This window comes from Oryctolagus cuniculus, chromosome 1 (assembly GCF_051225735.1).
Source record: "Oryctolagus cuniculus isolate XC-2025 breed Fujian yellow rabbit chromosome 1, ASM5122573v1, whole genome shotgun sequence".
Classification (NCBI taxonomy): domain Eukaryota; kingdom Metazoa; phylum Chordata; class Mammalia; order Lagomorpha; family Leporidae; genus Oryctolagus; species Oryctolagus cuniculus.
In genome coordinates, this window is record NC_142867.1 from 176,190,547 (window position 1) to 176,216,742 (window position 26,196).

The 26,196-nt window shown below is 37.1% G+C and overlaps 1 protein-coding gene across 50 annotated transcripts in view; it reads right to left on the reverse strand.

The window, feature by feature from the left end:
• MPDZ (multiple PDZ domain crumbs cell polarity complex component) overlaps positions 1-26,196 on the reverse strand; it is a 182,874-nt gene that overhangs the window by 87,222 nt on the left and 69,456 nt on the right. For 37 of the 50 annotated variants that reach the window (XM_070052001.2, XM_089316857.1, XM_051845745.3 and 34 more), the window contains 9 exons: positions 16,666-16,849; positions 15,809-15,880; positions 13,440-13,549; positions 11,351-11,497; positions 9,760-9,924; positions 7,523-7,708; positions 6,122-6,331; positions 3,572-3,688; positions 436-603 (listed from right to left, as the gene is read on the reverse strand). In XM_070052001.2, the coding sequence (XP_069908102.2) occupies positions 436-603; positions 3,572-3,688; positions 6,122-6,331; positions 7,523-7,708; positions 9,760-9,924; positions 11,351-11,497; positions 13,440-13,549; positions 15,809-15,880; positions 16,666-16,849 (1,359 nt within the window). The remainder of the gene's footprint in view (positions 1-435; positions 604-3,571; positions 3,689-6,121; positions 6,332-7,522; positions 7,709-9,759; positions 9,925-11,350; positions 11,498-13,439; positions 13,550-15,808; positions 15,881-16,665; positions 16,850-26,196) is intronic. The other 13 variants (XM_089316996.1, XM_089317004.1, XM_089316957.1 and 10 more) reach the window with 1 other exon arrangement.

Genomic DNA, 26,196 nt, shown 5'->3' on the forward strand with positions numbered 1-26,196 from the left:
GCATGGGAGACCAGGAAAAGCACCTGGCTCCTGGCTCCTGCCATCGGATCAGCGCGGTGCGCCGGCCGCAGCGCACTGGCCGCGGCGGCCATTGGAGGGTGAACCAACGGCAAAGGAAGACCTTTCTCTCTGTCTCTCTCTCTCACTGTCCACTCTGCCTGTTAAAAAAAAAAAAAATTTCTTTCTGACATGGAAATCCTAATCCAAGCTTTGACAGACACTGTCTCGTGGCCATGGGAGTTAAACGGTCCCCCAAAATCTGAAAGACACTCAATTAACACTGCTAAATGAAACTGTACTTTAATCTGATAATGAGAATCTGTGACTGGAGAAACACTGTCTCTAACATGCTACCCCCACAACTTCCCATTAACACTGATCTCTGAAAATTATTCACAAGGTTTTCCCATAAATGAAAAGACATTTCTTTCGTACCTTGGGAGGCGATGATGGAAGGGAGGAACCGTAGTTCATACCATCACTACCAGCACTGCCATGAAGAGATAAAATAGAGGCTTGAGGAGAGTAGACACTGTCCTTATCAGGAGAGTACTGAGATTCAAATGTGGACTCATCCGCCAGATCAGCATCATTTGTGTCCACCTAGGAATAAAACAACAATCTAGAAAACCAGCTCTGTTACCTGTATGTCATTCTTGACTTGAGACAAAAAAAGCACACGAGTAGCATTGTTTGTTTATTCTGTGTTATGCATGCCCTCTCTCCACCCTCTTGAATGCTTACCAGAATAATAATGCAGCAGGACAGAGATGAACTGCCCACCTACTGCAAAGGGTACTGGCATGGAAGGCTATTTTATTCCATCAGTAAAAGTGCAATTAACAAAGGGCCTGGATCAATTCTAAATTTAAATAGTTCCATATGTTAAGGAACATATTTACATGCCCAGTTCTTACAATTTTATAATAAAATGAACTAGGTCATCACTTTTCCTATTCAAATAAAATTATAATTCAATGAGGTGCTCTACTCTAACCTATTTGTCAACCTCACTGAAAATAAAATCTCTGTGTAAATTACTTTGAACTAGATTTTGAAACCACTCAAGTTGCACAAACCAGAGAAAATCTGTTATATCATGCTAAAATTACACTAACAAACAAGGAGTCTAATTATGATCTGGCTATGGGTGAAGCTTTAAGTTATAAGCTTCTGTTATAAAACTCATATAGAATGAGGCAATTTTACTAAATATTAATCTAAAAGTCCTGTTACTATCTTCTGTGAAGAACCAAGAGAAAGAATTAAGTCATTGTGAGCTTGTCTTCCTGCAATTCACTCAGTCAAACCTTAGAATAGGCAGAATAGATATAAATGCTACTCATCTCTGATAATACCAGCATTTTCTATCTTGATGGCAAAATCCCATATGTTACAATTCTTTTTGTGCCAAAAATTAGAAACATTATAGCTTTATACCAAGTCATATTCTAGTGAAAAGCTGCTAAAAATACAGAGGGGCAATTTTCAAATGGCCTTCTCTTCAAATGTTTTTAATAGGCCTACTCATCTCTTTTAAATATTCAAATTCACTGTTTCAAATTTACATGTTCAAATTCTCTGGGGACTCACCATGTGGAGGATTACGCTTTACAAATGTGCATTATGTACAACAATCTAGACAATAAATACTTAGCTTTGCTATTTAGGTAAATAGCATCAAGTAAGTCTTATATCATGGATTACAACGAATATTTACATTGAAAAAAGCATACCTCAATATAATTTGTATAACTCACTGATGCCTTAGAAACTTGGAAGAATTCCTGACAATTTATCTAGCTGCTGTAGAGATAAAACACGAGGACACAGAGAACTTCAGTTAGCAGCCCAAGATTACTGATTGCCACGCTATTTATTATAAGATGCTAAGATCCCATCAAAGTGGGACTAATCTTCATTTCAGTTGATATGCATTTAAGGAGCTTTAAGGAAGCCCTGTAAATTCTAGAGAGAATACTTTTTCTTAGTGTATATTGAAGTCAGTGATATATTTGTGTCCTCTGACATTTCAAAAGGAATTTGCTACAGTTGGGTATTATTTAACCCATAGAACTTAACATAGCTCATAGCATACTAATCTAGTTTTGAAGTGCTAACATATGCCTATGAAGATTAGAGCCAAAAGGTATCCAGCAAGTTAAGCATTATAATGTAAAATTATTGCATTCACTATAATATGCACGGAACTTTCCAAATGGCTATTTCAAGAACCTGCACTTAAAAATATTAACGGAAAGAATTGTCTCTCCCAAAATGGGGATTACCAAAATGAATGTAGAGTCAAAGAAATAATTCACACTGTGATTCAAAGCGAGATGTGCATAATCAGTTATAAATACATAAGAATTTGACAGGTTTTAAACCTCTTCCTAGACTAACAACACTGAAGTATGTAAAAAGCAGGGCATAGTTAGGCATCTAGCTTTAATCGTAGGAGTAATGAGAATAAGGATGCATAATTTGGTGTATTGCATAAATGCCACATGGTAGATGATTTTTATCCTTTAATTTTCAACATAGCTTTGTCCCAGCTACCAGATAGTAATGTTCCCATGGAAGAGTGACACCTAAATAATTGTATTTTAATTAGTGATTTAATAAAGAGCAAGCAGAAACAAAATTTATAATTAAATTTTCTAGTAAATCAATCATTTGCATTCTTATATTTATAGACAATATGTTTTTTTTTTTTTTTTTTTGACAGGCAGAGTGGACAGTGAGAGAGAGACAGAGAGAAAGGTCTTCCTTTGCCATTGGTTCACCCTCCAATGGCTGCCACGGCCAGCGCGCTGCGGCCAGCGCACCACGCTGATTCAATGGCAGGAGCCAGGTACTTATCCTGGTCTCCCATGGGGTGAAGGGCCCAAGGACTTGGGCCATCCTCCACTGCACTCCCTGGCCACAGCAGAGAGCTGGCCTGGAAGAGGGGCAACCGGGACAGAATCTGGCGCCCCGACCGGGACTAGAACCCGGTGTGCCGGCGCCACAAGGCGGAGGATTAGCCTAGTGAGCCGCGGTGCCGGCTGACAATATGTGTTTTGATAAGTGAACCAATTAATATTATTTTAAACTATTAATATTTAATGAGAAAATCTACCTGTTACCTCATTAAAAGGTAACCAATGTATTGATTTATGTCTGAATACTAAAAACAGTAAAGAATGCCTAAAAATATCCAGGTATGAAATCAGAGCAATGAAGTCCTCTAATAACATTAGTTATCATAGATTAAGTCTACATGTTGATACAATGTCATTTTAATTGAATGTTCTCTACAAAGCCAACAAATGTACATATAAACACATATATTCAGTATATATAATTATATATATATATTCAGAGATACATTTATAAATGTGTGTGTATATATACATATATATATAGAGAGAGATTTTCAACCATGAGAACCACTTGAGTTGGTGATAATAGGTTTAGGTTTCAAAAGTATAAGAAACAAAAAAATATAACATGACATCTTCGGAGTATTTTGAAAGGCAACGTTAAGACAAAACTTCTGAGAGAAAGCTTGATAAGTGTGGCCACTAACCAGAGCCAAGTCAGCCCTGAAGAGGGCTTTGTCAGTCAGCCCTTCATCCTCACAGGAGTGTGGTGGGTAGAGAAAGGAATCCTCCTTCGCAGAGACATAACCTTCTTCTGGTGAAAGCTGCAGGGATAACACAGTTTAAGGAGAAGACAGCAAACAGCCAAGAAAGAAGGTGATCAGGAAGGAAGGGGAGGGGAGAGAAAGTAAAAGAGGAAGAGAAAAGCAATGGGAAAGTTTTCAAATGATAACATGTGACTTTATATAGATCAAGAAGTCTGATATTCTCATTAAGCATTTTAATTTGCTAAGACACAATGAGGACATTTCTCTTAATAGGAATATCATCTATTACATAAAAATCTCTTCCTACTAATTTTTTTCATTCTTATTATAAAAGTCAACAGCAATTTAAAAATATTATAGTAATTTTCTGGTTATTTTTATCTGTCTAATATTCTGGCCAAACAATGACATCCTAATAAATAAAGCAAGTCTTAAGTGTTAATACCTAAAAGAAAGTGCAGAAGAGGAAAACATTAAAAGGAAGGATGAGCTTCTCTACAGAAGCTTTTAAGAATGTAATGTACTTGACAAGGAATGTTACTGATCCCTGCAGTGAAGTCTCTTAATTAAGCATGGCTTGTAAACAAAACAAAACAGAGCAAAAACTCTACATGCATGTACTGCTTCAATTTCAGTCCTGGGCTATTATATTGTGACCTTGGTCACACTGACCTCAAACAACATACAGTCTCAGACAATATGGACTAAAATAGGTAATTATCTTGTCTACATCACCCTGTTTTGGCAATCCACGCAAAAGAAGTATTACTATGGAAAAAACATTCTTCTTATACATGAGTTTAATATTCATTAAACCTGACTTTGTATAATAAATATATTTATCATATACTGCAATGCATGCCAAATTGGAAATATCAAATATGGTATGAAAGGCATTTATTTTGAAATCAGCTAGAAAAAGAATACTCTGCTTTTAAAAATCTGTATGGTTTTGCCTTAAGGGCAGTAAAAAACACATTGGATATTTAGCACTATTCATTGTTTAATAGAAATATTATACCAAATTTATGATCTAACATTAATAAATACGGAATCCCATGATGGCCTATCTCTGTTTTCACATTACTCTTTGTACTGGTCAATTGTGGACGTTTCTACAACGCCAGTGTGAGTTTTTGACTGGACTAACATAGTCGTCATTCTTCCCTCCTTTGTCTTTCTTTTTTCATAAATATATTTTCATAGGTTCTGAAATGCTTTGTGAGATAAAAAGTGGTACATGAATTAATCATACTTAAATACATTAACTATGCTTATTATTTGAACAAATTCACAAAAGTCAACAAATTCTTTTTGCTATTTAAACAAATATATACAAATATATATTTGTACTCTTATTTTCTCAAGAGACAGTATATTTGCCTTTTCTTTTACAACTCTATATTCCAGAAAAAACACACAGATATTGAGAAAGTCTCTAACTTACTTTCAGTGTAATATAGTGCTTAGTGCACACTGCAATCACTAGAACAAATGAAAAAGTACTTTATATGGCATACATTCATTAGTTGTTTCAAATATTACTTTGTGGAATGTGGGACCTATACCCTCCCAGGAGGAGTGTCAAAAAGTTGATGAGCCCATTTTCCAAAGTTTAATTCCCTGATCTGGAGTAACTAGGAAACAAATATGTTGAAATTAACAGAATTTAGGAACTTAAGTCACTCTGAAAAAAATTCTACTTGACTTCACTGTGATCAAAGACTCTACTGTTTGGCCGGTGCCGCAGCTCACTAGGCTAATCCTCCGCCTTGTGGCGCCGGCACACCGGGTTCTAGTCCCGGTCGGGGTGCCGGATTCTATCCCGGTTGCCCCTCTTCCAGGCCAGCTCTCTGCTGTGGCCAGGGAGTGCAGTAGAGGATGGCCCAAGTACTTGGGCCCTGCACCCCATGGGAGACCAGGATAAGTACCTGGCTCCTGCCATCGGATCAGCGCGGTGTGCCGGCCACAGCGTGCCAGCTGTGGCGGCCATTGGAGGGTGAACCAATGGCAAAGGAAGACCTTTCTCTCTGTCTCTCTCTCTCACTGTCCACTCTGCCTGTCAAAATAAATAAATAAATAAAATAAATAAATAAATAAAAAAGACTCTATTGTGAGATGTCAATGTCAATAAATAATTGACAAAAAATAAATTTTCAATACCCCAGTAAACTAGTATTTTAATATTTTATACTATATTTCTTTGAAATATTTGATATTGCATTTTTAAAGACCTTATTGTGAAATTAAAAAGGTCAAAAGTGAACCATAATGTTGTAAGTCTATCTCTGAAATCCTGGCTGCTTTATTTCCTTTATTCTTTTCAAAGTATACTCCAAATTGAATCTTTTTCCTCAGAGAGTTAATAACCACTTTGAAGAAAACTACCAAAAGTCATGGTTCAATCATGAGAAAACCTGAGCTAAAGAAAAGCTGATCTTTTTTTTTTTTGCTAATATAGAAAGATATCAATAAAATCCAAATTCTTACAGGTAAAGGCTTAGCAACTCCTATTCTCACAGTTCCTGAGGGTGCTCCCTTCAGCGCCTCTACAGCTTCTTCAAGACTGCTGCTTTCCAAGTTCACATCATTGACAAACATGAGGCGATCTCCAGGAAGAAGGCGACCATCCTTTTCAGCAACTCCACCAGGTACCAAAGAACGAATGACAATCACAGTGCTTGTTGGATCAACTGGATCCTAGACAACAAAAAAATAAAGAGAACTCAGCTCATTTTTGAACTGCAAATTTTTTTATAATTTGTTCACTCTGAAATATAAAGGATAAGTAACTGCTTCAAATATCTTAAAAAATTCATATAAAATTTCCAATGAATTATCTGGGTTGAGATTTTCTCCACTTTGGAGAGTTTAAAGAAAGTTCACTGGAAACAATGGCATCTCACTTACTAATATTCTTAAGTAGACCTCAACAATTGTACAGGTAGCATCAAAATTATAATTTTATTTTTAATAAGCTGTCTATTCTGATTTTATATTTTACCGTGATGGTAGTGACACAAATCTACACAGTTAATAAGATGGAAGAGCACTCTAAACACACATTTATAACCATCCTTTGAGGCTAAATTCTGAGTGTATTAATTATTAGCAACAACACTTATTAAATAGGATGTTACCATGTGGAACATCAACTCACCACTAGATAGGACCTGCATTTTTGGAATGAAGAAGCATAGAAAGAAGCCAAATATTATTTGTTGATGCTGTGTTTTCATTTGAACAGCGACCTTCACATCAGAACAAGGCTCCAGAATATCAGGTCCAATGCACACAACTTCCTAAAGTCATCTGAGATAGCATTCTGCTTGAATACTAACAAGGAGTAACAGCTGCACTCTATCATGCAGGTGCCAGCATTTCCTCATTTACTGAGCTTAGAACACAATTCAGGGAAGGACACAGACTGTTCATGACCATTTAGAGCATATTCATGAATTTAGGAAAGTAGCTGGAATATCATAATTTATAATATGTCACATATCATACATCAATCTTATTTAACAAAATAAATAATACTTTAGTCTTACAGTAACATATGAGTCATCAATTAAGAGCATGGAAATAAAGCGTGATATAATTTCCCTCTCTAAATGACCAAAAAATTCTATTTCCATGATAATCTTAAAATATATCCTACATATTCTTCAAATTACCATGAGTTGAACAAAAAAAGCTCATTGAATTCCATGTTAAAAGAAATTCTTTATGATGATCAATACATCATAGATGTGTGTTTTGAAAAATTAACTAGAAATAAGAAAATATCTTTAATGATTTTGAAATATTATCTACTTTTTCCATCAACACTATACCTTTAGTATATGGTATCTGTTTTCAAAAAAATCATTAAAAGTAGGAGTTATTTACCTGGTAATCTAAAATGCTAAAACCAAGTCCTTTGCTCCCTTTTTCCAGCTCGATGTGCTGAATGCCAGCCTCCCACATGGCCAAAGGTGCTTGAACCGCCTCAGTATTCTGAACCACATCCGTCACCGGCAGCACTGGCTCCTCTGTTTCTGAGGACCCGATGAACTCTCCTAGATCTACATGAGGCTGGACAAAGACCGGACAGCTCTTATTTCAGAGGCACTAGACTGGCAGACACATGTACCAACATTATTGGGGAGAAGGAGTTTCCCAGCTTCTGTCCAGAACAAAACATTCTCAAATAAGCAATAGCTTTCATGAAACCTGTAGAATATATGGTTGGAAGTACTGAAAGTTGTTACAGAAGAATAAATATCTAATTTGAGTAACACGCATTTAAAAATATATGGTTCAAAGACCTCCTGTAAAAATATACAAGCACTGCCTGTGATGCTGGAATCCCATATGAGTGCCAGTTCAAGTCCTGGCTGTTCCACTTCCAATCCATTGCTAATTTGCCTGGGAAAGCAGTGGAGAATGGCCCAAGTGCTTGGACCCCTACAACCACATGGGAGACACAGATGAAGGTCTTGGCTCCTGGCTTCTGCCTGGCCCAGCCCCAGCCATTGAAGCCAGTTGGGGAGTGAACCAGCAGATGGACCATTTCTCTCTGTCTCTTCCTCTCTCTGTAATTCTGACTTTAAAATAAATAAATAAATCTTGAAAAAATACAAGCATGATTATGGGTGATTTTCAGAATTATCTTCATAGTCAGAAAAAATATAAAGCTATTTTGCTATTAAATAAAAATAATTCTTGGGATAAATAAGAACAATACAAGAGAAATGGATATGTATAAAAGTTATGCATTGTATGCAAGTTTCCCAAATGCTGCCACTTCTGCATATGATTATTTCATTAATAAATTAAGGTACAGTGATAAGACATTAAACTTGAAATCAGATTTGCCTGGACTTGAAGCTTGTCTCTATGACTTCTTATGTTTTTCACCTTGAGCAATAGTCTTAATATGAGCCTCAGAATTACCCAACTCACAGAAATTTTTTGAGAATGAAATAACATTTATAAAGCGCCTGACACAGAAATATGGATTCAAAATGTTATTTTTTTTTTCACTAAAAATAAGTGAATGAAGGTTAATGCCACTTCATTCTTCTTTATGGGCATACCAAATTAAAGAGAGGTGTTCATCAGGATGAAATTATAATTTATACACTTAATCATTACACAGCTGAGGAATATGAATAAAAATCTTTCTACCTGCTTTAGACCATATACAACATGGGTATTAAATATACAGTGCCAGTCTTTGAGTGTTACATAATTTGGAATTTTTTCTTGTTCTAATTAATTACCCAAGTGAATATTAAACTATGAAATTTATTCTTCAGTTTTGAAAATTATGCTACTATACTGATTCCTTGAACAAAATGTAAATCATATCAATATAATCTCTCATTATACTTAAAATACGATAGACTACAAACAATGAAAAGCCTAAATCTTAACTTTTGATATTATTTACATAGGAGAACGGTATTATATCCATATCTTAATATCTTGATCTGAATGGAAACAAAAAAGCAAACAGCAAAATTAAAGTTTTTTAATTTAATAGAGAATTACCTGACATGTAGTATTATAGTTCAAGTTTGTCATACTTCAAAAGTATAATATGCAAATAAATAAAATTCATATATATAGAAAGAATTTCCCCATATTTTAGCCATTCACTAAGTAGTTAACTGTATGCCAGGCAGAGCTGTCAGTTCCATAAAAGTACTTTTCCATATATGGACCACATATACACTATATGCAAACATCAGTTTTCTCTTCTGATAACAATATAAGCATCTATTTAGTAGAAATACTGCAAGCAAATTATACAAGTACCTCATATATGGTGTACAATAGTACCTAATATCATTACATCATTTAACCTTCACAGCAACTCTCTGAGACAGACATCATGATGTATATCTTACAAAAAAGAAAACTGAGGTTCAGAAAGACAAAGCATGAGTGCCCAAAGTCGCACAGCTACTTAGCGTCAAATCAGATTCAAACCTAGGTCTGCCTGACTTCCTGGTCTATCCTATAAGCCATGGGCTATGTGATGAAATCAAATACCAAAGAAAAGAAGAAAGGCTTAAAAAAATTTTAATGGCATTTGGCCTTCCTAATTTAAATTAGCCTCATGTCTGCAAATTGGATACCTTTTCTGTTAGCTCAATATCACATAAGTCCAGGCTACTCAGTTCTGATTCTGTTGTGGGTGGCACAGTTCGGCGACAGCACACCATTGTCACTTCTATAGGCAGTTCTTTTAAAATATTGACCACATCTTGGTGATTTTCTCCAAGCAAAGTGATGCCATTCACCTGTATTGTATAAAAAACACATTATATAAGGAAGAGTTAGATTTATGGAAGGATCATTTAAAATAATTTACTTGCAAGTTTACAATTTTGTGGGAACTGGAACTTCTAATGCACTCACAGGAAACCACTAGGTTTCCTCCATATTTGATCTGCTAGTGAAGGAACTCAGAAAAGGAGACTTAATGAAGCTATTCTCAGAGGATTAAGGAGAAAAGGACAATTCTTTTTTTATTTGACAGGGAGTTAGAGAGACAGAGAGAAAGGTCTTCCTTCCGTTGGTTCACTCCCCAAATGGAGGCTACGGCCAGAGCTGTGCTGATCCAAAGCCAGAAGCCAGGTGCTTCCTCCTGTCCTCCCAAACAGGTGCAGGGGCCCAAACACTTGGGCCATCTTCCACTGCCCTCTTGGGCCACAGCAGAGAGCTGGACTGGAAGAGGAGCAATCAGGACTAGAACCTGGTACCCATATGGAATGCTGGTACCGCAGGTGGAGGATTAACCAAGTGAGCCCCGGCACCAGCCCCAGGACAAGGTTTTAAAATCAAACACTGTAACAGAATTGCCAAGTGAAAAAATAAAAATTAAAATGTCATATATTATATGCTAGTATAATTTTAAAAGTGAGGGTAAAGAACTTAAATTAACTTATTTATGCATAGGGGCCGGTGCTGTGGCACAGTGGGTTAACGTCCTGACCTGAAGCAACAGCATCCCATATGGGCACCGGTTCTAGTCTCGGCTGCTCCTCTTCTGATCCAGCTCTCTACTATGGCCTGGGATGGCAGCAGAAGATGGCCCAAGTCCTTGGGCCACTGCACCCACATGGGAAACCCGGAAGAAGCTCCTGGCTCCTAGCTTCTGATCGGTGCAGCTCTGGCCGTTGCGGCCATCTGGGGAATAAACCAATGGATGGAAGACCTCTCTCTGTCTCTACCTCTCTCTGTAACTCTTTTAAATAAATAAAATAAATCTTTGAAAAAAAACTTATTTATGCATAAAAATACTGGTAGGATATTTGGAAAAAAATCAATAGTTATCTAATAAAAAGTGATAAGAACTACGTGGTTGAGGGACAAGGAAGAACTTTTCACATTTATTTTTGTATTTTCTGTGATTCTGAAACATGGTTAATGTATTATCTATTTTACAAAACAAATGCATGCTTAAAAATTTCTAAGAAAAGATTTTATAGCTTTCTGGATCTAAAAAAAGAAAGAAAGAAAAAAAGAAGAAACACAGCATGGAACTAGATCTGAAGCTCAATACACACATTTTAAATTTCTGCTTTGGATAGATGTTTGTTTGGAGATGTCTCTCAAGTATGCTTTGGAGGGGAGATCTAATAATTCATTTATCACCACGTGAAGCCTCCTGTAACCTCTTGAGAATCTTATTTAGGGAGGAGAAAGAACAGCAGAGCATCTTACTTCCAACAGCTCATCTCCACTGAAGAGCTTCCCACTGTGTCCGACAGGACCCTCTGGTAGAACAGATCGGATGAAATGATGCCCCACTGTTGCTTCCAGACTTATCCCCAGCCCACTGTTCTCACTAAACTTGCTCACATGGGCCACCTGAAAGGAGAAAAAGCATCAGAATCCTAATTTACATCTTTTTTTTTCTCTTCATGTATACATATTGGGTTCACTATCACCACCCCCAAAAATGGTCAACTTGCTCACAAGAGATTTAAAACCTTACTTGAGCTTTGCCTCTGAAATAGAACTAAAGTTGGTTTGCTTCTCATAAATAGGCACATCTTCTCTCTTTGTTTCCCAAATTAAGGACACAAGATGTGCAGATGTTAACCTAATCATAGCTGCATGGCTAGAAAAAGGCTTTAAACCAAAGCAGTCTGAATGCAGAACCACACTCCTGGCCTTAGACCATCATTGAGGATCAACAATGGTCTTTAAAAGAGAATCGAAGCTTAAAACAAGAGAATGAACTTCCTATTCTCTGTTTTAATCAATAATGAAGAATGTTAGGCAACTACCCACAGAATCCATAGAGAACCACAGAATCCAATAACTGTAATATTAAAATCAGGAGGTATGCTGAAGATATCTAATCCACTCCCTGTTTTACAGTTAAAGAAACAGGGAGTAAGAGCTCAGAAATACAGTTTCATTTTAAAAAGAGTCTTTTGAAACTTAAAGATAATATCTGCAAGATCAATGTCAGAAGTGACATCTTGTGACTTAGAAATCCCATCCTAGATGAAATCTTTCTAACCCTTGAAAACCCAATTTATATTTCACTAGCCCAGAAAAGCCTTTTAGGCCCCCACTAACAAGGCTCACCAATTCTTCTCTCTGCTACCCCATTCCTTCTATGATCTCATTTACACTGTTTATCTGCATGGCAAACATTTTGAAGTTTTTTTTTTATTCACCTACACCTTACCAGGTCCAACAAATAATGCTAGTTCTTTCTCACTTAGAGCATACTTCTGCTCTGTGTAGTTCACCAGGAGCACCACCGAGAAAGCCTATGCGTGCAGGCAGCTGAAAGTTTAGTCCTGGCTCTCACGTCTGTAATCAAATGGCTAACGAGAAAGTTCCCTTCATTCTTCAATTGTTGCCCCAAGAACTGAGTCTCAGTTATGCATGCCAGATACAGGAAAGCTCCCTTCTAGAAGGGATCCCTGAAATTTTCACGTTAAATTAACCCTTGTGAAGCTGGGCATTATTGTATTTCCCTTAACACAATTTAAATGGCAATGATAGCTCTACTTATTTGACTGTTAGTCATCCTGAGTGTTTAAAATAGTATTATTATTGTAAAAGATAAACAAAATATTGAGAACAATGCTTGGCTCAGTGTGCTCAGTAAGTGCTAGTTATTAATAATATTCATTGTTATCTTTTGTCTTTTATTTCTGCTAATCTAGAGGTATATGAATATTAAAAGCAATCTGAAAAATTCCTCCCAAGAAAACAACTGAGGCTTCTCCTCAAAATCCATGGAATTGGCTGGCATGTTAGACTTTTCCAGTGCGACAATGCTAGACATACAAACCAGTGAAGACATAAAACATGTGACATTAAACAGTAGGCAGAATTAACCTCTTAAAGGAAGATAAATACTTAAGAGAGATGAAGAAGTGGGCAAGAGTTCTTTCACTACTCTGGACATGACTCGTGATGGTTTTTGTCTTATTTTTAAGTAAACTCTCATTCTATTCTCATTTGTTCTATAAATCACAGGTTTAAAACGCACAGAAATCTTTCCTTGTGTCTTGAATGATTTATACTACCACAATATTAAAATATTGATTAAATATGAGCTCTGAAACATTAAGCTCACTTACTTCAGCTCCTCAGTTATTAAAGAACTTTGTCCAACCTGAATTTTTTAAAAACGTGAGGTAGGACATTTAGTTTCTTCCAAAAATGATCTGAACATTTGCTACCTCTCTGAGACTCTTTCTGGTGATTATTTTCATTATCGCCATGAGCTTCCTGATCAAGCACCGTAACAAGTTCGGATAGGACGGAAGCTATGCTAGCCTACCACTATTTCATAGTTGATTCCCATAATCCGCTGCCACTTTGTGAGCAGAGCAGCTTCTTCTTGCTGTGCATCTTCTTGTTCTTCTATCTCGGCTGACAGTAATGCAGACCCTGAAACAGTTAAGGCAGTCAAGTTAGTAATACACTGCAAAAATCTCCAAATCAGGACGCTGTGGTCAGAAACCTGCCTGTTGTACTGAATTAGACTCTATACGTAAGTTACTAAGTTCTGTATTATTTTAATGATTTCATTTACAACTCTATCATTTGCACATTCAATATTATTCTCTTTTAATAGATATATAAATCTTAATTTTATTTCCACCAAATATTCATATAATTTGTAACTTTTATCTGAAAAAACGGGGACCCTGGGTTGCTGCTGGATTCACTTAGTGGCTCTCTGGTGACCACGGCACAAAGCTACGTCACCTTCCAGGTCTGCATCTCTCTTTCATTTTTTTTCACTCTTCAGGGTGGAAAAAAGACTATGTTATTACTTAGGTTGATAAACCAACCAAAGAAACTAGCAGATAATATATTCAACTCTCATGTACAAGGAGAAAATACAAAAAACTAAGAAACTATGAAAAACTGAGATTGTATATTAAAATGAAAGCCTGTGATTGAAATATCACTAATTACCATAAAGAGAAATGAAAAAAGAAAGAAAAACCACTAAGCAAATTATATAAACAATATTTAAAATGCCTAGCTTACAAGCTTGTTGAGAAGAATTTTAAAGTCACATTCAAAGGTGTGCATATTTCATCATTGCTGTCACGAGGATTCTCCTTTAAAAATCTCTATTAGACAGTAGTTGGCTTTTAAAATTTTTTAAATTAACTTTTAATATTCAAATTTGAAACTTAAAAAGTATTCCAAAATTCAGATTTAGCTATCTCCTTTTTGAGAGAGACAGAAATTAAGGAAACTTCTTTTCACTTCAGGCATAGACTTGTTATACCTTAAATTAATAAAATACTTTTGCTTACTCTTTGAGATTCTGGAAACAATAAACTATAACTAAAAAAAAAAAAAGACTATCCTCTCTCCAAAATAACTTCTTCAGAGTTAAATTCAGAAAGAATGCATAGTTTACAAAAAATACTTGCACAAATTAAAGACTATTTTCCACAAATGCTTGAAGTTTCCTTACAGGTAAAATAACTAAAAAGAACTATAAAGCTTCAGTATAATTATTTACTACAGGTCAGAATTCCACGGAAGAGATCATTGGCGAACATTGTTCAGTGAATTTGTTACCACAGCACTTAAGGCAATCTGACTGGGAAAGGAAGCACATGGCACAGTGCATAAGATGATGGTGGCAGCATTCTGGCATTATCACATATTAAAATGATTTACTGAGATATTGCTAAATTGCTTGATAGATCCCAGGTTTTTTGCCAAAGAATTCTCAGAAAGGTATGATAACACCTCTATACAATGACTTTCCAAACCAACTTCTCAATATTAATACTTAGAAGTGCTGAAAAATTGAGAAGGCATCCCCAAATTGGATAATTTCATTCCTTAGAAGTGATACTTATAAGAGCCTCCTGTGTTTATTTTTAAACCTTTTATAATTTATTATTTGTTCAATAAGGTAGAAAGGTATCTGTTGTACAAAAATAAGAGGGTTAAATAAAAACTATGTATGAAGATACTTCAAAAAGTCTGTGGAAAAAATGGAATTAAAAGATAAGTTTATTATGGTACAAAAATTTGAAATTCATTTATGGTTTCTTTATAAACTTTTTAAAGTACCTTCATATATAATTAATTTATTACTAAAAGGTTCTGGTCAAGAAGACCAAAATACAGGCAGGCATTGTGGTGCAGCAAGTTGGCACCCTTACTGGAGTGTTGGTTCAAGTCCTAGCTACTCCACTTCTGATATAGCTTTCTGCTAACGCTGCTGGGAAAGCAGGAAACAATGGCAAACTACCTGAGTCTCTGCCACCCATATGGAGACCCAGATGGAGTTTGAAGCTCCTGACTTTGGCTTGGCACAGCCTCAACTGTTGCAGCATTTGGGGGAGTGAATCAGCTGATAGAAGACCTCTCTGTCTCTCACTGTCTCTCCTGTCTCTCTGTCACTCTGTCTTTTAAAAAAATAAATAAATCTGAAGAGCAAACAAACAAAAAAAACATATGCAAGAATATATTCAATCAGCATGATAATATACTAGCTATAAATAAGTTATTTTAAATAACATTCATGTCAATAAACAGGCATTTATAAACATCTCTTTTTAAACCTATTTTAGAAATTTATGATATAACCCTAAGGCTTAATCACATTTGCAACAATAATTTCTCTATAGAAACACTGAAGAACATCATTATCAAGTTCTAATCATTTACCTTCTTCTTCAATTGGTAATATGCTGGTATTTCTCCTCAAAGATGAAGAATCTTCATCTTTTTCATAATTTTCTTAAAGATAAAAACATTCTTAGTAGTTATGACTTTAATTTAATCAATCATATGAATTTTTCTAAGTGCAGTACATTTATTTGCTCCCCTAGATGAGTCTGTTTTTTTGGAGATAAACTCTCAATAAGAATGAGTACTTTAAGGAAATTTCCCCTGTTACTGGACAGAGCAGGAATACATTCCCCCTCTGAGTTGCTTCCTATCTCTAGTACTGCAGTATTAGCATATGACAAAAATAGTACAATGTCCACAGTTTTAGATATAAAACAGCATTTTTCAGTCAACAGCCTGACTTCTACCAATAAACTCTTCCATCAGTGAGCTACATAGGGATTTTATTAATTTGTAAAGAGAGTCATGTACCAACAGCTTATAAATGATATTTCTGAAAGTAGAGTTAAGTGGATTCCTTCAAGGACAGGCTGGATGCTTAATCACGAGCCCACATAAATAATCCAGGTAGAACAGCATCCTCTTAAGAGAGAACACTGCAATGACACCCAACATAAGGCAGGAACAGAAATGGAAATAACTGCACCGTTTCCGATTGAGAAAAGGTGATTAAATGAATAGGATAAAAAATCCGCTTTATTCAGAAGTCTATGCATTGTTAATGGACACTTTGCTCACTCCAGCTAATCTTGACTTTATTAAAGCTCCATTGTTTTACCTGGCTCATAATGAATAGTTGAGGGTAAAAACTAACCTTTAAAAAAGGTTTCAGAGTTAGAAAAAAAATCTAAATAATGTAAAGGACTAACAAAAGCAGATTAATCTGGCATTACCTTTGCTCATGTTGGCATTAACAAGAGACAAATCCGCATCTTTTGTGTTGTGGTCCCTTGACGTGAGCTCAGCTTCCTGCTTTGTCCCTCTCCTCATTAGTGTCAGGCGCACAGTTTGCCCTGTGTGTCGCAGCACCTCTACTGCTTGTTGATTGGTAAAACCCTGAAGGTTTGTGCCATCTACCTGTGATAATAAGATGCGTTAAGAAATAAATAGATATTCCTAATACTAATCCACGAACTGCATATTTGCTGTTAATTGACGTGAATAGAATCGACAATGACTATTCCTCTAACTGGGTATGGGCAAGAATACTCCAACAACTATTTGGGGACTGGTATTAACCTAAATGCACTAGAATCATCTCGGAGGGTTTTGTTTGTTTTGTTTAATACAGATCGTACAGGGATACTTCTAGAAACCGCGAACCAACAGTTCTAAGGTGTGGCCCAGACTCCTATTCCTTTCTGCATATTCTTTTATTCTCAGTGATCCTGATGCACAGTCAAGTTGGGAAATCAATACTCTGCAAGATAAAAGCATAGAAGACAGTGAAGAAAGCATCAACCAAGGCCACTGACACATTCCAAAATCATATTTATACTGCCTTTAAAAAGGATGTTGAAACTGCCTTCCTTTTTATTTCTTTGTCAATCCAAAACTATGTGTGATTTCTACTTTTCTAGGTCTCAAATAACAAGATACTTGAAAATGCCCCTGTGAGCTTCCCTAAGTAGTAGATATGATCCTATCATGCCAACTCTACCTTCCGCTGAGCACTCCTTGGGACAAGGCTCTACATCCTCAACATGCCTTAGAATCTCCTGTGTCCACTGTCTCCACCTCCATTTATCACCACCACTGCCATCCCCAGCCACATCTTGCACGGTGCTGCTGCTCTTCCTCTACCCTCCAGACACTGAGGATTTGTTTGCATTCCTTTGACCTACAAGCTATTCTCCAGCCTGGACTCCATGAACAGCCCTCTCTCGTGCCTGGTCTATCAGCCCGCTGAGGAAACACCTTCCACTACAACAGACCTAGGTTCACAGTTCTCTCCACAATGAAATGACCTTGATATCCTTCACTCAGCCAGTGCTCTTTTTGCCCATCCCCCTCCACCTGTAGTACTTTCAGGATTGTCATTTAACACTTTCTATAATTATGTGGTTTATGACTGCATGTTTCAATGACAGCACCCATGTCACTGCTGTTCACAGTAGTGTCTCCAAACCATAGTGTTACCCATGCAGCACATATCACCCCACATGGGCTTATATATCAGAGATGTATTTGTAAAGCAAATTACCTCTGCAAATAGATAAACACAGACTATAACACTTTCTTGTTAAAAACATCAGAAGATCATGATAAAAACAATTAGGAAAGTAGAATAATAATTTTAATGCTGAAATTCAAATTCAGATATTTCCTTAGAATGGTGAAATGGCTATAAAGTGGCTATGTAGGAGGCTGATGCTGTGGTGCAGCACGTTAAAGCCCTCGCCTGCAGCACCGGCATCCCTTATGGGCACTGGTTCAAGTCTCAGCTGCTCCTTTTCCGATCCAGCTCTCTACTGTGGCCTGAGAAAGCAGTATAGGATAGCCCAAGTCCTTGGACCCCTGCACCCGCATGGAAGGCACAGAGGAGGCTCCTGGCTCCTGGCTTCAGATCAGTTCAGCTCAGCTCTGGCTGTTGCAGCAATCTGGGGAGTGAACCAGCAGAATGGAAGATTTCTCTCTCTGACTCTCTCTGTAACTCTGTCTTTCAAATAAATAAAATAATTCTTAAAAAAAAATATGGTTCTGAAGGTGTCCAGTTTTTCTAAGCACAGTTCTGGAATGAATGAGAATTGCAGGATCAAGATAGTAGTCTTCAGGATAAAGCACCATTACTACAGAAGAAAAATATAATGAAACTTCCAATTAAACATTTTTAAGACCTCATATATATCCACATATATATCCTGCATATGTTAACTTTATGCATAAATAAATATAATATATATATAGTTTATACTACATAAAATATGGAGAGAGCAGCACAGAGACAGAGAAAGAAACAGGTAATTATTTTTACTATGGACATATTCAATCAAACTCTAGAGACCTATGATCTACATAAGGATCTCCTACTCTGTGGCCTCCTCAAATCTCGTCTGACACTTCGGAGCTACAGGTACCTTGTACACATATGTCTGACTTTCTCTTTTTTCCCTCTACTGGCACCCTGCTAGTGTCCCTTTGGGAAAGACTAAAATACCACAGAAAAAAACTGCACCAAAACCAGAAACCAAAGAAAACATAAGTCTCTACACCAGTATCCTGGAAGAACTTCTGTGCATGGCCAGATTGAAGGCTGGCAGAAGGAATATCTTTATTTGCAAGACTAATTTGTCAAGTCTGTAAGAATAAACTTTAGTAGAAACCAAACAATATCCCCTCATTTAAAAAAATGGACATTTAGTACAGTGGTTTAAGCTGTCTCCTGGGCTGCCTGTCTCCCATCTCAGAATGCCTGAGTTCCTGCTACACTCATGATTCCAGCTTCCTGCCAGTGCACACCCTGGGAGGCAACAGGTGATGGCTCAAGAAGTTGAATCTCTGCCATGCCCATGAAAGACCTGGATTAAGCCCTCAGGTACCGGGAATTTGGAGAGTGATCTAGCAGATAGGAAGCCCTCTTCCCCACCTCTCCCATCCCGCTTCCTGCCTCTCAACTGAAATGAACAAATACATTTTTCAAAAGTAGAAAAAATAAAATAGAAGTAGGCTGATATATGTGGTTCCTAGTCAGGGACTCCAAGAAATACACTAAGGTTAGAGGCCACACAAATCTGGAAGCATGCAACAGCACAGAAGTACTTGTATATAATAAAAATAATTGTAACCAAATAATACCTGTGCACACATTATTCCTTCCTGAATCATCTATATAAAATCCACATAACCTCTAGCAGAACCCATCTCAACTCCCATTTACACAAGCATGGTTCTTTCTGAGAATGACCAAAGGTCACAGGATATGGAACAAGCCACACTGTCCACATGAAGGTATGGGTGTTGAAGCAGCAATGCAGATATCGAGTTGTGAAACTGTTATTCCACTGATCACAAAAACAGGTATTTCCTGAAACTCCCTTTCAAAATGATTGTGATTTCATTTTATTTAGAGGGACTATAGTCACACAGAAGTAAAAAGAAAGCCAAACAAGAAAACTGATGATGAAAGCAGTCTACATGATTTTCAACACTGCAAAAACAAAGGCAATGGAAGACAGGCAATTTTCCCATATCTCAAAGGAAAAGAACAAACAGATAAACATTTTCATGGAAATAACGTTGGAGGCATATAAACTGATCTAGGGAGCCCAATATACTTATGAAAGAAGTTACAGAGAAAAGAGAATAAAAGAAAAGCAATCAAAGAAATGCTTAAGTAGAACGGAATCTCATCCAATCTGCAAATCAGAGTCACATTAAAAAAAAAAAAGATTAATGGAAAAATTTCCAACACCTGTACAAATCGTGGTGAAGCTCTTATATTTCAAAGATCAAAAGAAAAAACTCTACCAGCCTCTGGGCAGCAGAGAGATATTATCTAGATAATTTGTGGTAAGGAAATCATGAACTAAGAATTTAATATTCAGTGCAATGTATGTGAGAATGAAAATTGTAGTTAACATGCTTGTGACTATGGATATCCTACACCAAAGGGAGTTGGGAAATTAGTAGAAGTTTAAACTAGCTGGTATAGAACTACGATTTGCACATGTTTAGGGCATAAAAGGACTGGGATTTTAAAAGACAGAAATTAAGAGGAGGATATTTTTAAGAGAAAAGGATGCTTTAAGTTCCTGTATCAACCAGGTATTTTCCTGTTGACCAGAAGTCTTAAGAGTCATGTCACCTGCACTATAGGATGCAGTGGATTGTGTCCAACTCTATCTGGTGGATGAAGAAAAGGCTGTCTAGCTACTTTAACAGTAAAGCAAGATGAAATTGCTCTTCTGTGTGAATCTGGTCAACTCCCTGACTTTTGCCTGGGCATAGAATGGGAATGATCCACACACATGAGAAATACAGGCTCGTATCATCTGAAACCTACCTGAGTACTCCTTGAGAATGACAGGACATAAAAAAGAGAATCACTGGAGGAGACTGCTGAGAAATCAGGGGCCAAAGGGAAAAGTTAGCCAGATGCAAAAAAAAAAAAAAATCTATTATCATTCATACAAAATAAAGACAGATATTTCCACTGAAATCTCCCAATACCCCTAGAAGAAATTCTCAGACAGATTTTTTTTTTTTTTTTGACAGGCAGAGTTAAACAGTGAGAGAGAGAGAGAGAGACAGAGAGAAAGGTCTTCCTTCCATTGGTTCATTCCCCAAGGGGCCGCTACGCTGGCCCATTGTGCCAGTCTGAAGCCAGGAGCCAGGTGCTTCCTCCTGGTCTCCCATGCGAGTGCAGGGCCCAAGCACGTGGGCCATCCTCCACTGCCTTCCCGGGCCACAGCAGAGAGCTGGACTAGAAGAGGAGCAACCAGGACAGAATCCGGCACCCCAACTGGGACTAGAACCTGGGGTAACGGCGCTGCAGGCGGAGGATTAGCCTATTGAGCCGTGGTGCTGGCCCAGACAGGTTCTTTTAAGACTTACTTACTTATTTATTTGAAAAGCAGAGTGCCAGAGAGAAACACACTTCTGTCTGCTGCTTCACTCCTCAAATGCCTGCAACAGCAGGGGTTGAGCCAGGTTGAAGCCAGGAGCCAGGAACTCCATTCAGGTCTCCAACTTGTGGGGCAGGGGCATTAGTACTTATGTTATCTTCCACTGCCTTCCAGGTGCATTAGCAGAAAGCTGGATTGGAAGCTGAGTTGCTGCTCCAGCACTCCAATATATTATGTAGTCAAATCAAGCAGCAGCTTAACCCACCACACCACAATGCCTGCCGTGAAATGGTCAGTTTTAAGTACCTGCTAAGCCCAGTCAGTACAAAGCCATCTCACAACAGCACCAGTCAAAGACGAAATGTCCCATCCTCCATCCTTCTTTTCCAGCCCTCACCTTTATACTCAAAGGTCAGAAGGCATGGTAAGAAGTTGGGGAGGGGCAGGGGAAGATAGGTGGGGAAAGACAGGCCAGGTGGTATAACTTCTACCCCTAAGTCATCAGTTCACAGTAGACTTCTAAAGGGCCTAGTGAGTAGTGTCAATGTGGACACTATTTAGTATAGGAAAATTTTTAATTGCAAAATTCAGATTGTGTTTGATGATTTTGACTGGCCATATGATACTTTATTCTCTAAGAATAACCTACATCATGGAGCTTGCTAAGATTTCTCCAGGGGAAGGAGAAGAATCTTCCCATTTAAAAACTAAAAGTGGCAGTCGATAAACGAGTTTTTTAAAATTGTTGATATTATATCCACTAAGTCCTCCTTGTCCAACAAATCTATCGTCCCCAGGCAAACTGTCAACGTACTGAAGTGTGAGAAGGCAACAGAAGAGATTGTCAGAGAAATTTTGGAAAGCCTACCAGTACATTCTCTCCCTATAAAATTAACTCCCTATAAAATAAACATTCTAGTTGATGAGAGTAATCACATAAAATTCAAAGTAAGAAAACTGTGGCGAACAGGATCATGTACCAAACAGCAAAATAAGCAAAACCCAAATCTAAAGAAACTACCACAGCAAGAAAACTGAGTCAAATGTTTCTAGTCTTACTCCTTAGAAGAAGACACATAAAGTTCTATAAAACAATCCATTTATAATAATAACTATAACAACATAACTGTCCAGGAATAAGGCCACTTAATCATAATATATCTCTATGTACCTATGTGACTATAATACCCAAGCACTGTTTTAAGTAAAAAAGGTATGGACATATACAATATGATACTATTTAAACATAAATACATAGAAATTTTCTGAATTTTAAACCACAAACTATTAATAGTGGTACCTATGAGGAAGTTTTAAAACTATGTTCTAATTTTATATTGATTAAACCTCAAAGGCAAAAATTAACACAAAATTAATGAATGTATTCTATGCTGCAAGTGTTTCATATTCAATAGATTTTATTGTGTAACTCTTTAAAAATGAAGGTTCAGTGAGGAAAAACCGTGTAGGATTCTGTTTACCTAACAGCAATTTTATTCATATATTCATATCCAACTACATAAAGGAAAAATGCATTTTTCCTTTAATAACTTGATGATTTGGATTTCAATTGTTTTGTCTTATTTATTTTCATTTTTCATTTGAAAGGCAAAAGACAGAGACAGACAGAAAAGGATCTTCCAAATGCTTGTTCGCTCCCCAAATGCCTGCTACAGCTAGGACTACGAGGTGTTGACTCTGGTAAATAGGGTGTATCTTTTTAAGGTAATGAAAATGTTCTAAAATTTATTGTGGTAATAAATGGAAAACTGTGAATATACTTAACATTACTAAATTGAAAACAAACCAGAGTCAGTTATGGATATACAGTCTATTTCTGTTCATTTTCTCTCCCTCTCTTCTCCCTGATTAAAAAAACACGGTGGTTAATTTTCACAGGATGGTAAAATGGAGATATACTGAGAAAATACATCAGCAGCATACAGACAGATTAGGTTGCAAGCTCAACTTGATCTTTAGAGTAGATTTCAAGAGGTGAACAGATGGCATAGGTAGACGATCCCCAGAACTAAACCTAAGAAGAGGCAAGGTGTTACAATGTAGATTCAAAAGGCAGAGATAAAGGACTTCTCTCTTTTTTAAAATTGTGGTAGAAAACAATATAATATTTACCATCTTAACCATTTTTCAAGATACATTCAGTAATGTTAAATATATTCACACCTGTGCAAGATCTGCAGTACTTTTTCATCTTGTAAAACTGAAACACTATGCTGACTGAATAATAGCATTCCATTCCTCCTCTACCCAATCCTTGAAACCATTATTCTATTTTCTGCTTCTATAAGTCTGACTATCTTAGAAACCTCACATAAATTGAATCGTATGGTATTTGTCTTTTTGTGATTGGTATATTTCACTTAGCATAAAGTCCTCAGGGTTCATCCATATTTTAACATATCAAGACACAGGATTTTCACCTTTTTAAAAATTCACATTTCATTGTACATTCATTCCAATTCAATCCCATCAAGGTGGCATGTACCAATGCCATCTCACTATTCCAAGTGATCAATTTCAGTTCACAATTGATCATAATGAAAGGACTAAGAGTCAAAGGGAGCGCATAAACAAGTCTAGTACCTGCTAATACTAACCGATAGAATAAATAAAGGGGAGAGTGATCCAACATGGGAAGCGAGATACTCAGCAGACTCATAGAATGGCAGATGTCCTAAACAGCACTCTGGCCTCAGAATCAGCCCTAAAGCTATTCGGATCTGGCTGAAAAGCCCATGAGAGTATTTCAGGCATGGAAAGCCAAGACACTCTGGCAAAAAAAAAAAAAAAAAAAGAAAACAAAACAACAAAAAAAAACACAAACACCTAAATGAAAGATCTCTGTGAGTGAGATCCCAGTGGAAAGAACAGGTCTTCAAAGAAGGAGGTACCTTTCTCTGAAGGGAGGAGAGAACCTCCACTTTGACTATGACCTTGTCTAAACAAGATAAGAGTCGGAGAACTCAAGGGGCTTCCATAGCCTTGGAAACTCATGACTGGAGCATAGGGAGATTACTGATGCCATAGACAGGAGTGTCAATTTGTAAAGTCAACAACAGGAGTCACTGTGCACTTACTCCTCATGTAGGATCTCTGTCCTTAATGTGCTGTGTATTGAGATTTAATGCTATAACGAGTACTCAAACAGTATATTTCACTTTGTGTTTCTCTGGGGGTGCAAACTGTTGAAATCTTTACTTAATGTATACTAAACTGATCTTCTGTTAAAAAAAAAAAAGAAGAAATTATCAATTCCCAACTTGACTCTCACTGGGATTAAACATGACAATAGGTCTGATCTGATTTCATCATCATTTAAAAAATCATCTATTATTTTTCACTTTATGTTTCTGTGTGGGAGCAAACTGTTGAAATCTTTACTTAATGTATACTAAGCTGATCTTCTGTATATAAAGAGAATTGAAAATGAATCTTGATGTGAATGGAAGGGGAGAGGGAGTGGGAAGGGGGAGGATTGCGGGTGGGAGGGACGGTATGGTGGGGAAGCCATTGTAATCCATAAGTCATACTTTGGAAATTTATATTCATTAAATAAAAGTTAAAAAAAAATTCACATTTCATTGTACATTCATAGGGTACTTCAAAAAGTTCACAGAAAATGGGAATTATAAATTTATTTTTATGCAAAACTGAAATTAATGCATAGTTTTTCATGATTTGTATTTTTCACAAACTTTTTATAATCCCTTTTATGAATGGATTTTAAACTATTTGGACTAAAATATTTTAAAAATTTATTTATGTGGCCAGTGCTGTGGGTCACTTGGCTAATTCTCTGCCTGTGGCGCCGGCACCCCGGGTTCTAGTCCCAGTTGGGGCACCGGTTGCTCCTCTTCCAGTCCATTTCTCTGCTGTGGCCCGGGAGGGCAGTGGAGGATGTCCCAAGTGCTTGGGTCCCTGCACCCACATGGGAGACCGGGAGGAAGTACCCGGCCTCTGGCTTCGGATTGGTGCAGCGCTGGCTGTAGTGGCCATTAGGGGAGTGAACCAACAGAAGGAAGACCTTTCGCTCTGAATCTCTCTCTCTCTCTCTCACTGTCTACAACTCTACCTGTCAAATAAAAAAATTATTTATGTATATATTTATTTATTTGAGAGGCAGAGAAACAGAAAAAGAGAGCTCCCACCCACTGGTTCACTCCTCAAATGCCCACAATGACTGCAGTTGGACCAGACCAAAATCAGCATGAAGGAACACAATTCATCTCTCTCATGTGAGGGGTAGGTACCTGAACATTTGAGCCATGACCACTGCAACTGAGAGGCTATACCAGCAGGAATCTGGAGGCAAGAGCTAGAGCTGGGGATCAAACTGAGGCATTCCAGCATAGGATGTGGGTATGTCAACCAGTGTCCTCCTGTCTAGGGCAAGCACCCACCCTAATTTTTAATTTCATTTTCTGTGAACTTTTTGTAGTACTCTTTTATACCACGTTTTCTTTGTCCACTCAGCCATCAATAGACAGTTGAGCTGCTTCCAGGTCTTGGGTATTGTGAACAATAGCAATGAACAAGGACTCATTTACCTTAATATCATGCTTTCGTACTATTATTAAGAGCCTGAGCAAACACAAGAGAGTTAATTAAGCTTAAGCAAGTATATATTGAAATCAGTCAACATCCCCCAAGGTGTCCTTCAAAGACTGTGGTTTGGGAAAAGGAAGATCCCACAGTCACAAAGTTTAGCAAATAATGAACAGGGGTAAATGGGTTTCTCTACTGCAGGACTTCTCAGAATCTTTAATTTTTTAATGTGCAATATGAATTCCAAGAAAACTGTATGCAAGGGTACTTAAAAAATAAATGTAAAGTGGAATA